A 14,402-nucleotide genomic window follows, 5' to 3' on the forward strand; every position below is an offset into this window, starting at 1 on the left:
ATTTGAGTAATGCCAATGCACAAGAGAAAGGCCTGATAAAGTAAATTTTATTGTCTGGATTTTTTTTTTTTTTTCAGGATGCTTTAAACCCAGTGACCTTAACCTGATAACTAGCCAGATCTTTTGTGCACTATATTAAATAGAAACCTGTTATCTGAAATGCTTTGCATAAGGAAAGAATTCTGTGTACACATCCATAGGAAGGCACAATATCACTAAATGAAAGATAAATAATTTATCTTTATTGGTAAAGAATGTTCTAGATACATGGTAATGGAGGCATACTCATGACCATACTCTTGTGTATGAGAGGAACTGAAGAATGTGTCCTTGTTGTTTAGTGGCTATCTTCTCCCCCTGAGGTGTGGGTTGTGAGTCATGTGCACTGATACTGGCACTGGTGTTTTGAATGGCACAGATGCTCTGTTTCTTTCATCTACCACTCACATGATTAACAGAAGGATGCATTCTATGAAACTTTGTCTGTGTTTCCAAGAGTTCTATGCCAATCACTGAGCAAGGAAGTCTGCTGCTGTGTGCCACTCCGATTTCTCTTTGTTAAAGAAATCCCTTCCTCATTCAGATTTTGGTCATTGTTATTTATTAGGTTCAAATTCTTTCTTATTAATTTATGCAAAGAAACATTGGCAAAAGGAATCTAAATTCCATTTTTAGGTGAAATGACTAAACTATAGCACAATGAGGTGGGTTCCTCTAAGCTACCTTATTTCTTCCAATATAGATATTCAGGAGGAGTAAATGGCAGATGAATCCTTGTTGGGTAATGTTGACATCCAATGGATTGTTGATCACAGCTAATGCACGTTTTGAAATCCTGACAAGTGCCACAGAGTCACTAATCAAATAATCAAAAGAAGTAATTGTCTGTCAATTAAATATCACAGTCAGCAGTCTCTCCAAAACAAATTCAGTGACAGGAGTGACTCATGGTCTTACAGCAAATAACCCTATTGCAGCTCAACCAGCAGAAGAATTCAATATTACAAACCCTACAGTAATTTTCTCTTTGTGTTTGCTCAATCATTTCTCATGAGTGACATCCTTAGACTCTCAAGGTCAAAGATGTTCAGATGTATTTTCTACAAGAATCGCCGTTTTCTGATTTAGGGAATCAAATAAATCCAAGACAAATAAAAAAACACCACATCCATATTAATTATGACTCTATTTCACAGTGTTTGGACTTTTCTTCTTTTCATAGGTAAAAGTATATATATGTGTGTGTGTGTGTGTGTGTGTGTTTGTGTGTGTGTGTGTGTGTGTGTGTGTATGTGTGTGGTGCGTGTATAATGAGTGTGATGTGCATGCATGTGTTTGTGGAGATTCCAGATTGATGTTGAGAAAATTCTATATTCTTTGAGGCAAGGTCCTCTCACTCAATCCAGAGTTCACTGAGAGTTTCACTAGCCAGATTGCTCTGAAAATCCTATGCTACTGCAGGCACTACATTCATTATGACATATGTGGGGTTATGGTTATCTGGTTTTCTCACTTGTGTGACAACTACTTTAACTGCTTAGGTCTCCGCACACATGGTAGACATTTGTAGCTGCACAGGAATCCAAGGCAGGTGAAGTTGTATTGTTAGATGGTATTTTAGGTGCTGTTTTCAATAAAATGCCCTAGATTCTGGATTCTACAGACCAATATCAAAGACATAGTCATTGTTTGGAATACCAACTTCATTCTTAATGATCTTTGTCACTTATAACTCATTGCCTCGGAAACTAGCAAAGTTAACTGGGATAAAGTGGACGTAGTAGACGATGCATTCCAGTGGGAAGCCTTGGAAATGGGAAAATGTGAACTGGAGCTTCTCATTAGTCCATAGAATTTGAGGGAGATGACGTCACTCTTCTGAGCTCAATATCCTCATCTGTAAACTTGGAAGAAAGAAGATCAGCGCTGATATGACCACTCAAGCATTTGTTCAGAGAGAGATAAAATGAAGAGTGAGTTCTAATGATGCCTGAAGAGACATTAGATAAGGCAATAGAGACATGATGGTGACTCGGATGCTACTTTGACTCTGTGACATTTACAGCCCAGCTCTCAAGACAGATCTGGAGATCAGGAATGGAGTAAATTAAGGCAAAACATATGGAGAGGGGAATTATGATAGTATCTAATCTTAGCACTGAGGATCCTTTTAAATCCACTCTATACAAAACATGTTGGAAGTTTTGGTTGTGAGAAGCCAAAGACATTTCTTTGGCCAAAATTATTAAGAAAAATCCAGAGCAAAAATAAAATGAGAATTTGTGGTTTCTGTGGTTTCAAGGAAATGTACTTACGTGGCATGTACCATGTTTGGGCTGGCCCCAATCGCTTATGTGATGTCATTATGTACTTAGTAGGCGGAAAGGGCAATACCAATATTTCATAAATAAACAGTGAAGAAGGCTTTGCACTCATTGACTGCTCTCCACTTGCAGACATGAGTCCATCGTCCTGGACAGGCTACTAACCACTGTCAGACTCTTGAGGACAGCCACTGGGTCATATTATCTTTGTGTCCTAGCCCCTAGCAGAACGTGTTGCACAGGACAGCTAGGAATGTCATGCTTTTCATTTAGCAGAATGAATGCTGAAGGTCTGACCACCTCCTTCCCTCTGGTCCCATCGCAGATCTCACACGGTCACCAGCAGGGAATGGGAATCCAGTGGCAGAAGTCACTTCCTTTATTCAGTATGTCACACATTACCTGTGGTGTGCATTGTCCAAGATGTCAAAGTTGTTTTTACTAGCCATTATTCACTAAATAATAAGGAAAACCACGAAGCAAGTTGACCAGATCATTTCATTAAACCACAAGTTATAGAACTGAATTATTTGTGAATATTTCCCCATCCTTGAAAGTTTTCCATACCACTTCTTACACTTTTTGAGGTTACAATTATTTAATTTCTCTCTTCCCTTTCCTCCCTCCAGAGCCTCCATATACCCCTCCTTGCTCTCCTCAACCACCTCATTACTAAACTAGCATAATCCTTAACTCCATTCTAAACATTTGTCTTTATACACGCAGATAAGTATAGTCCTCACCCTTGCTGGAGGAAACATCTCATTGCAACAGAGGGAGACCACACAGAAAACTCCAATCAAAATGCAGTTGTGGAGCTACGCTCAGTGGGCTGTATAAAAACACATCCACACAGAATCTCAGGGAACATTGCAGCAGAGGGGTCAGAAAGATTGTGAAAGATCGAGAAATGGGGAGTTTGCTGTGAGAGTATGTCTCATAGGAACGAAAATCAGAAACTACGTCCAGGAAGTCTCGCCAACATGACTCCCTAAAAGTTCTGATTGAGTCATATCCACCAATCCAAAGTGGAACCCTTCTACAGAGAGCGAGGGTGCTCTCTCCTCGGTCCTCCCTGTTGGTCCTGTAGCATTCTGGCCCTGAATCCTGGGGTCTACATTAGCTGGCTCATCATTCCGTGTACACTCTCAGTTGCTTCCTTGGATTGACACCCCAACAATAGCTTTTTCTAGTGCATGCTCAGTGTGTGTGGTCTGAAAAACACTGCTCCCCTTTTTTACCCAAGTCCTGGTGTTCACCAAGCCAGGCCTCTGCCTCACTCTTAAGGGGAAAGCACTGAACAAAACAGGCTACTTCCTGAGCATGAAAATGACTCAGCTGTTTTTCCTATCTTCAGCCTCAACTCTATCATGCAAAAATCAGGTTACACATCAACGAGATCAATTTTGTTAACCGAGATGTCTTTAGAAAGTTGCAAAAATATGTTTGTAAGAAACTATTGTGTGTTTAGTCCCATGAGATACTCTCCCATGTGGTCCCTTTTCTACTGCCAGTTAGAAAGTAAGTCAATGAGAACCAAAGCAAAGGCAAAGTCCCCCATGTTGTTTGGTGAGCCTTCCACTGGATTCCGATTCCCTGCTGGTGACCATGTGAGATCTGCGATGGGACCAGAAGGAAGGAGGTGGTCAGACCATCAGCATTCATTCCGCTAAATGAAAAGCATGACATTCCGAGCTGGCCTGTGCCATGCATTCTGCCAGGGGCTAGGACACAAAGATAATATGACCCAGTGGCTGTCCACAAGGATCTGACAGTCTGCTGGTCACATGGGAAGGTGACGGCACTGTTGGGACAGGTGGAAATTCTGGATGTGGCAAAGATACAATGAGAGAAATTTGAACCCTGATGAAGCTCTTGTCTGCCCAACCTCATTCATGTGAGGAGGATTATCTGGGTTCCTGGAGATGTACCTCAGTTTTCACTGGAAGGTCAGATGAACATAGTGACTGGCAGTCCCCAGATCTGCAGATCTTCCTGACCCTACCTGACATGAGGCAGACTCTTCCCCCTGCTACTAGGTTACCAGACTTGGGAGGGGATCAGCCTGTGATAGATAAGGTGGTTTATAAATAACTGTTCTCAGCCTCCTGCCCCTTTGCATGTACCTCATCAAGAAGGAAGAGCCACATTCAGCTCTTTTTCCCCCTAGAGTTTGAGCGTTCCTTTGCTCTCAGTTCTATAAGAAAGGCTTCATGCTTTAAAGAGCTGAAGTCAAAAGAATGATGCAAGTGTTTACTGAACCCTCTGCTCTGGGTACATTTTGAGCACCAAGGACAAACTCCCCTATCTCACTGCTGGATTCACAAACCTTCTGGCACAAATCTACTCAAATAGCAGCTCTGTTAAAGCACAGCCTGGTCAGTTTGATACTCAGTAGTGCCCGAGAACTAGAATTCACTAGGATGTAAACAGATAGCTAACAGTTTGCCTACTTAATATCCATCTTTTTCTATTCTTCCTTATTAATACCCAATACTGCTTTTGAGGCACAGCAAAATCTAGTCTATTTTCACCATTTCTTGCTGATGCAGTAGCCATGTGTGACAATTATGGTCCCTAAAATGTAAACACATTGATGCTTTATTAGACACAGATCCCAGTGGAATACTCAGAAGAACAGCCAGTTGACATAGTCATATGTCTTTAACTTTTAGACCCACTGCCCTTTCTCCTCCCCACCCTTTCTTAAATGCAAAGTAACCCTAATTCATTGTAGGTGTAACTGATGGATTTTAACTGGCCTTGAAAAATGACCACCTATTCCAGAATCTTCCTAATAACAGCTCCTATGATTGCCATCAGCATGGCTTTCCCTTGATGAATCTTCCTGTTGGAATTGGCCATCATTTAAAACTGTGGCTTCCCAGATTGAAGATCCTCACCTCTTTCATGGTCAGTGTGAGACATAAAATAATTAACTTCACTGTCATAGTAGAACCACAGATATGTGAGAACAGTTACCACACTCTTCCGTTAATTCTTTCTATCCTCAAGTATGCCTGCCGTAATTTTTCTATATATTTTATGATCCTGTTTTATTAAACTTTGGGAGATATGTTTCTTATAGTTGAAAAGATGTATTGTGACTATGTACTGACTATTCCTTAGTAGTCTGTTTTATGAGTAATCTCGATTAGCTTGTATGCAGTCTTGTATGCATAGATACGGATGCAGATGCTTCTACAAGCACATGGGCACACACATACACAAAGGAATTCCGAATCTGTTTATTCCCGTCAACTAGAAAACTAGCTAGCACAAGTCAAGGATGTGATTTTTACAAAATGAAGTGGTTGTAGGTTCTGTTCTCTCAGGTAAACATTTTTACATGATATATACTTTAAATATAAATAGTAGTTTAAAAATCCACACACTTAGAAAACACCACCTCTCATTAATGTAATTTCCATTTCTTTTCGAATCTAGTTCATGGCTTTACGATTTATCTCTTAACATTCCTTAATGAGACTAGGAAAATGAGTGTTAAGCAGGTAAACCATTTATTTCTGTTAACATTCTAGTGAATTCTAGTCCCAGGGCACTACTGAGTAGCAACTGACCAGGCTGAGCTTTACTTTAATAGAGTTTTGAGAAGATATTTGAATAGATTTGGGCCAGAGAGTTTGTGAATTCAGTGGTGAGGTGGGAGAGTTTGTCCTTGGTGCTCAAAATACATCCAGAGCAGAGGGAGCCGTGTGCTTCATAGACATTTTACAATTTGCAATACCAACATTTTGGCATCTATTTCAAAACATCAAGCAAATTAGGTGACATAAATACTTTAGGTATTGTGGATATTAAAATTATATATAATTGAGGTAAAAAAATTCACATGACAAGCATTCATTCAAAACCCAGCACAGAGAAAGTAATGAAACAAACCATTGTATGTTTATTTAACAGAAGATCACAAACTTGGTCCATTGGTTGGAAAGATATTTCCCAGGAAGCATTTGCGAAGAAAATGGCTTTCATTCTGACTAGGATGTGGCTGGAGCCTCCTACTGAAGGCACAGCATCACCATGGTTAATTAATCCTCTCTGCATTCTTCTACCCCACAGGGATGACTGAAAAATCTTGCAGTGAGAAAAGCTGGCTTCTCAAGTGCTTCTTAAGTGACCTGGCTTCCTGAAATATCCTTCATAAACAAAACTCATATGACATAATTTGAGTGTGTAAATCTAATTACATTTCCTGGGGAAGCTTGTGGCCGATTACTCTGGCTTCCCCTGCTGTGGGTGGTTGACCAAAGCAGCATTGCTGTACTCATCCCGAGGAAGAAACTATTTATATAGACCATTATCTGCTGGCTGAGGTGAAAACCTATGTGTCACAGATGTTCCCCAACTTCCTATGCTGCTGCTAGACTTTAGACTCTTACTTCAGTTCTGAAAAACAGATCCAGAAATTTGCTTCAGAAACAATATGTCAAGTGAATTGATGTATTGCCCAATTGCATATTTTGGGCCTACTGGTCCTGCCCATGTGTTGCAGAGAGAAAACATTTGAGATGAATATTACAACTGTCATCTGTTTTCTGGGAACAAATTATATGCAGGATCAACTCCAATGGACCAACCTGTGATGCTAAAGAATTAGCATCCTAAGGAATATTTAGGCGACAGTGACACGTCACAGATGATTGTAGTAGTGTCCTCTGATTGTGTGCATGTTTAATCTTTCCCTCTTATGCTTGGTTTCACTTATTTTTGGTGAGCTCTTAAATGCCATCACTCATCAGAGTGTAAATATGACTAATGCATTCATCCCACTTAGCAGGACATTGCAGCTGCTGCTCCAAAATCCAAGTCACCCCCACCCCAGTCCCCAGTTCTAATCTAATTGTGCTTGAGCTCACTGATGGCAGTCAGGTGACACAACCAAATATGAAGGGAAACAAATCCATAATTTAATCTTGAGCAACACACATTACACAATCAGTTTACAACTCTCTCTAAATATACAGACCAGATCTATTTGCAACTCTCAGACAAAGATGCCCACAGACCAGGGCCAGTGAGACTTAATTGATCATTTTGGTGCCATTAAAAATTAAACCGAACCACTCTCCACCATAGCAGACAAACAAAATGATAGTTCAAACAAAGAAATAAAAGACAAGAATGAAAATTGGAAATGAAGAAAGAGGAAACAAAGGCCACTAAGGAAAGACTTGTATTTTCACAGACAGGAGAATAAACAATAGCTTCATTCACCAGCATTCAGGGGCATCTCGTGGGAAGGCTAACACTCAGATATGATTTTAGAAGGCATTTTTCAGACATGCTGTTTGCAATTATTATTTTAAATCCTATATGAATATCCTGAAAGAATGTACAGAAACAGTGGTAGTCAGGCTTTAGAACTTACTCACCTTAAATAGAGAGGTGAGTTAAGTAGGGGTCGGAGCATACCATTCAAATGGGTAGCTCTGTGTTTATCAAGTTAGGGGTGTTTTAAATCACATGTCATTTATTGTACATTTAGTAGTCATAGAATCTCTTTATTTGATTTGTGTTAGATACAAAGAGCCCTAGTCTTAGACAAAGATGTATAAACACGCTTGTGTTTAATTTGTGTGAATGAGGAAAGAGAGTCTGTATCTCCATTATCTCTGCTTTGTTTTCACTGTGAGGTTCATCCTTCCGAAGTGACCAGAAATGCACATTTAAACCACAGTTTCTCTCCTAAGCCAGCTGCTCCTTTCACACACCCCTATTTTACCTGCTGCAACTGCATGCTGTCTGTCCTACAAGATTACTGATAGGACAAGTAGCAGCCTAACTGGGTCTTGTTATTTGTCAAGTTCAAGAATCATTACCTAATCAGTATTTGTCTGGCTGTAGTGTCTGCTGTTGGATGAGATGTGTCTAAGACAGAGAAGAAATCTCTGGCAGCATGACCTTGAAGGTGGATTAAGCTGGATTTGCATACCTGTCTGCATTTGCTCATAGAGCTATCGTGCAGAAATCACCTCCTCTATATACTTACCTCCTTATGTGCTTCAACAAGAAGCACAGAGAACTAATTAGCCACTGGCTGTAACATTTTAGATCCCCCAAGAGAGAAGCATGATGTCATCATCTTTCTGGTTAAATATTACTGCTCTCAGTTTTCCAATAACTAAATGATTTCTACCATCCTGTGTCTAATGAACTGAAGAACGAGAACAAGATGATTTTCACATGTTAGGTAGCCCCTTTTATTGTCACTAGAGGTTAAAACAGAATAAATTGCTAATCATAGCTACGGTGCATAGAATGTACCTGAAGCCTTATTATTATATTTTCTTTATGCATATAATATCTTATAATACATTTTCTGATTAATGAATTTAACTGGTTGGATAAACAATTGGTTTAAGATGGAGAAATATCAACTTTCTTGAGAGTATGGGAAAGACACTCAGTATCCTTGATTTGCATGCCATATGTGAGGCTAACACAGTTAAATTCAGTGGCTGAAGGGCTGACCCCAGGCTACCTGCAACTGAACTCTTATAGGGCATTAATTTAAAAAAAAATTTCCAGTCAGGCTTTGCATCTTAAGAAGGTTCCTCATTACTTCCAGTGTTACTGGACCCAGGAAATATGCCAGCAGTGTAGGTGATTATATATGTCTTCCATGAACTATATTCTCTTTTCTTTTGGTGTGTGTGTGTGTGTGTGTGTGTGTGTGTGTGTGTGTGTGTAGTGTTGCACTGTGGAAGGCAGTGATTAATTTGTTGCCTGAATAGAAAGAATACAAACCATTTCTATGCTGAGAAGAATTCTCTCTTTAGTGAGCCTTTTAAGATTAAAACTCATATCCACAGTGGGAATGAACTTGTGATATATATTCACAAGGGGCTTTGTCTGGTCACATGGAGGGTCTGCGGGGATTTAAAGCATAGTGGTTGCCCTTTCACGACACAGAAGTGGTTTCTTAGGGGTGGAAACAGTAGAAGCAGAAACTCATGGCTTGGATTAAGAAGGCAATTACTGGCTCACTTATCACTTCTGAAGATGACATTTTCATTTTCAGACAGCTGACAGGGTGCTGCTGACACTGTATTCTCATTTTAATCCGATGAGACCTGAACATACTAAGTTAAACATGAGCCATCCTCTTAAAGGGAATTAAGATTCATGCAAAGAGATGACATTCAAAAGGTTTATAGTCTTCAGTTGATGAATTGGTACCCAGATGAGTAGAGTGATGAACTCATTTTAAGGAAACTATGCCATTTCTGGCATTTTCTCTCTTAATTTTCTTCTCCATTTTTAAAGTGCTAAACGGTGCAGTGCCTGGCCTATTACTCTCTTGACTATCAAAAGGGGTCCATCTTACTGTCAGTCTACAGAAAGAATACCCTTAGAGGTTGTTGTAGAGTTGTTAGCATTGGTGTCAAAAATTTAATTTTGTCCTCATCACCTGTTAGCGCCCAGCCTCAGAAGGCCCCCTTTACTTCCGGAGTCTCACCTTTCTTCTTTGAAATTAAAATGAAGATCTGTATTGCCTACACCTCACCGTCAATTATTATAACACCAATGAAAGATTTCATGTTTATTTAAAATATTGTTCAAATGACACAGTGTGTGTTTTGATTTCTCAAAAACAGTGTTTACAGGTAAGAGTCTTTCTTATACACAAACAACTTAATTGTTTACACATGCTTGCATAAATGTGCATGAGTGGAGAGTTCTTTCATCATCAAAGAGTTTGGAAAGCTGAACATCTTATAATCATGTGATGAACAGTCTCATTTGTATGGTGATTTCAGTAGGTGCTTACTCTGTGTCTGGCATTTGATTGAGTACTATGGATAAAATCATCAATATAAAGGTAATCTTTTACCCTTTTAGTGTGTGTGTTCTAGTGAGCATCATGACTTCAGGTGAGAGAGAGAGAGAGAGAGAGAGAGAGAGAGAGAGAGAGAGAGAGAGAGAACAAAATGAAAAGATAGTCTTAGACAGTGCAATTTCTGTGGAGAAACCAAAACAAGTTGTGTACCACGAGAATGGCCTGTGGAAATCTGGACAAAAAGAATGTGCCAGATCATATGAGGAATGGGGGCGATCAACCTCGAATGCAGATGTAAAGACAAAGATAGGAAAGTTCTCGAGACTTATGGAAAGAAGGGTGGAGAGCTTAGGATCTGCAGAAGAGCAAAGGAGGAGGTATGGAGAAAATGCAGCACCTGGGCGACAGGGTAGGCTTTGGTGAGGACTTAGGAATTCACTGTGGTTGCCCACAGAGGTTCTTAGCAAGTTTTAAGTGTGATTTATGTATTAAACATAAAAAATTAACCAGTATTTCTCATAAATAAATTTTTTTTTTTTGCCGAGAAAAACACCCCCCTCCCTTCAAACTAATAAACCAAACCAACCAACCAACCAAATCAAAAATAACAAAACCAAGGCTTTGGTAAAGAGAATCCCTCCACTGTCCTGCAGGCTCTGTGAAGCTTTCACCCCTAGGCGGCGCCAAAGGAAAACGTTTAAAGGATTCTCACAGCCCAAGCTGAAGAAAACTATGGCCCAGGTATCTTCAGTGTGGTGGAAAGGTTACCAGGCCTATAAAATACTATTGAGCCAATACCCTGCCCCAAACAGAGGCGAATAGGCTTGGTTTAGTTGCAGTTGGCTTGGTTTTCTCAGTGGAGAACTGTTTATCATAGGATGGGAGTGGGAAGACATTGGGGGTTATTTTTAATCCCTTTCCCATCTGGTAGTATTTGAGTAGCGTATCAAACAAATATGGAGCCAGAATTTGCTTGCTTGATTCACTTGGCAAGAAAAACAGATCTATACTTAGAGCGTTGAAGACATTCATAATTTGACACTTAGGGTGTGTTTTTCTAAATACTACCCCAGCATATTTTATGTGATCTTTTGGTAATGTGCACCAAGAACGGCTACTGTCGAAAGGCAGTGGGTTGTAAGTGAGGCTTTCTGTATACATCAGATATCTATGGCCGAGTGTGAGAACATCTCAGACTGAGTTAGATCTTCAAAAAGGAAGAGAGAATCGGGAGACAGATGACGATGTAGGAGGGAGGGGCTAAAGAAGAAATGATTTGCTGATATTGAAACATAGTAAAGAAAGGGAAGGAAAGAACACGGGTTCTTGGAAGAAAGTGGGTTTACATGCTAGGAGTTCAGGCATCTGTGTTCACAGCTTAGACACTATACAATATTATGCAACTCTAGGCACAGGCCTCGAGGTCCTTTTCAGGGGACATTTTACTGTCATCAATTATTAAAGGCTTGGGATATTTTTGAGAGTATATTCACCACTGCCCAGAGTACAGAAAGTTCAGCACTGCCCAGCTCTCAGTAAGTCTCTTATCTCCCTGTTTCATGCCTGATGATCACAGCCACATGCTTTATATACTCATTGCTTTTTCTAGAGCAGACACTTCAAAAAGCACAGTCAAAGCAGCTGGCCAGATAAGTAACCTCAGCAAACAGACAGAGCCACCATAAGAGGAAAAGGACCCCCCAATCCAATCAAACCCCAGAAGGCAGTGACTGACAAAGGTTTCCATGGGAGCTAGTGATCTGCATACCACCAGTCATTTCTAGTACGATTGTCCAGTGTAAGAACTATTTATACTTGGATATATCTAATCTAGCAACAGTAAGCAGAGACGTTGAGAACAGGAGCAATTCATATGAAAACGGTCCCTAGCCAAGCACCTCAAACTTGCTTTCTTCCTAAACTGGTTCTGTTGATGTTTCCCTCTGTAAAAGAGAAGCCCCCACATTCACTCTCCCTGCTAAGTACCAGATATTTGTTAAACAAAGTGTCAGGTCATTAATTATCAATTGGTTTGAGTGAATTTAAACAACAGATTCTTTGTCTACCTTCCCAGACAGAGACAACATGCACTTTGTTCAAGTAAGCCATCCATATTTAATGAGGGAGAGGCGGGGGAGGGGGAGGAGAGTCAGAGTTGGAGACTTCATCTAAGTATCTCATTAAAGTCATCCACATGAACATGTCTCTTTTAATTAATAAAAACTTAACATTCTTTGCCAAGAGTCTGCCATCCTTCCATTCCTGAGACCTATTTATTTATTCAGAGAGCTGGGGCTGAGCACTGTAATAAGAGATGAAACACGGTAGATTCCCCCAAGGGCACTAACATTTCCCAAATAAAATACCTGTCATTAGATTTCGAAGGATCAGGAGGACCTATTGGAGGGCACCCAGCACTGCAAGTCCACGGTTAGCAAAGACTGACTCCATTCCGAAAGAAGCCAAGCAGAAACCCAAGTGAAGAATTCTTACAGTAACCTGCTGTGAGTTAGCCAAGTTCCATGGCTCAAATCTAGGCAGTTCCCCCCTCTGTGTCCTGCCTCCACAGAGGCGCCTGCAGACTTCGGGTGTCAGCCTCAAAGGTTTATGTTAGAGGAGAACTACAGACCCGAGCAGAGGAGTAAAGTAAGTCGTTTTGCTCCAGTTATGAGCCTTGAACTCCCCACCGAAGAACGCCCAAAGCCTAAGCAAGCTAGAGGAACATACTTCGAAGAATGGGGCCACCTTAGCTCTCTAGAAGTTATTTCTAAACAATCCCAGGGAGTGGAGCGGGCAAGCACGTGCAAGCAGGAGTTACCTGGTTGATGGAAAAGACCGCTAGCCTGGGGATGAGCACTTGAAGGGTCACTTGCAGCAAGGATGTGCCCAGGCCGGCCAAGATGGCCCAGGTGAGAGGCAGCGGAAGCATGCTGTAGGTGGCGAAGAGTGTAAAAAGCACGTAGCCTATGCCGTCGCCCAGAAGCCCATAGCCCAGGCCTGCAGCCAGAATCTGGGTGGTCATAGCCACCCAAGTGACCACGCCGCTGTATTGCAGGTAAGTGTGGGAGGTGGTGTCCTTCCTGACCACCACCAGGGCACAGATCACCACCTCGATGCCAGTGAAAAAGCCTAGCAGGATGCCCTTGAGAGGGTCCATGGGAGCCGAGGCCAGGCTCAAGTGAAGGACTAAAAGGGTGAGTTTGGTTAGTACATCCAGCACGTTCATCACTACCTCCGATTTGCGCCTCTGGCCCAGGAAATAGCGTTGGTAGAGGCGCTCCAGATCCCGAGACTTGAAGGAGTTGCGTAGGGTTGGGAAAATGACCCCACGGTAGCTGTATCCCCCATTGAGGAAAAAATCCGAGTTACTTGGAGCACAGTCAAGGTGCAGGAAGCCCAAGTCGCCCCCGCCCCCGCTGCCACTGGCACTGCCGCTCCCGCTGCGTTCCGGAAAGACTTTGGTGCCACCGGTGTTATGCGCTCGCTCTCCCGGGCCCAGAGAATAGAGAGGCAGCACCGAGTCGCTAGACAGCTGCGGCGCGTGGTGGTTTGGTCCGCTGCCCGCAGGGTTCGAGGCTTTGCGGGAGCCCCCGCCGCCGCCACCTCGGTGGCCGTGGATAAAGCGCTGCTCCGTGATGTGCCGCACCGCCGTCTGCCACAGCAGCCGCTGCGGCCGAGAGCCGCTCCCGCCGTCGCCGGCCGGGGGCGTCGGGTGGATGGTGTAGAGTTCCTCGCTGCCGCTAAGGCAGTGCACATCCGACACATCCGAGAGCTCCATGGCTCCAGTCCGCAGGGAGAGAGACGCAGACACTGGTGGTGGCAGTTGGGGGTAGGGGTTCCTAAAGACCCGAAGGCCGCTTGGCAGCGATCCCTTCTTTCCTAGGCTGCTCGATTGCAGGAGCCCTAAGTAGGGCCCCCACAGGTCAAGTCATAGTGAGCCCAGGAGCAAGGGGCTCCTGGTAGATTGCAGCGGACCCAGCGTACAGGCAAGCCACCTTCCCGCCAATCAGCTCAGCTTGGATACGCAGTGAAAGTGGTGGCTATTTGTCCGCGAAATCTTCGGCGCTCCGAGCCACGCAGTCCCTTTCTGCGCTCAAGCTCCTTGGCTGGCTCTAGGCTCAGCGTCTTGGCGCAGTCTTCTCCAAGAGGCGCCTGGGCGCCGCGCTTCTGCTGCGCGTCGGGCGGGTCCTGGCTGCGGCACTGGACTCTGGACGCCCACGTCTTGGCGGCTGCAGAAAGGCTGGCCAAGGGTGACCGATGGCTAGGATGGGTGC

General features: G+C 42.6%; 1 protein-coding gene across 3 annotated transcripts in view; it reads right to left on the reverse strand.

Annotated features, from left to right (window-relative positions):
* The window catches only part of ADCY8 (adenylate cyclase 8), a gene marked incomplete at both ends in the record, with an annotated part of 219,780 nt that extends 205,874 nt beyond the window's left edge, over positions 1-13,906 (reverse strand). For all 3 annotated transcript variants that reach the window (XM_080939054.1, XM_080939053.1, XM_080939052.1), the window contains one exon: positions 12,947-13,906. In XM_080939054.1, the coding sequence (XP_080795180.1) occupies positions 12,947-13,906 (960 nt within the window). The remainder of the gene's footprint in view (positions 1-12,946) is intronic.
* Positions 13,907-14,402: the final 496 nt, after the last annotated feature.

Source organism: Micromys minutus (genome assembly GCF_963924665.1).
Source record: "Micromys minutus genome assembly, chromosome: 27".
In the NCBI taxonomy this organism is placed as follows: domain Eukaryota; kingdom Metazoa; phylum Chordata; class Mammalia; order Rodentia; family Muridae; genus Micromys; species Micromys minutus.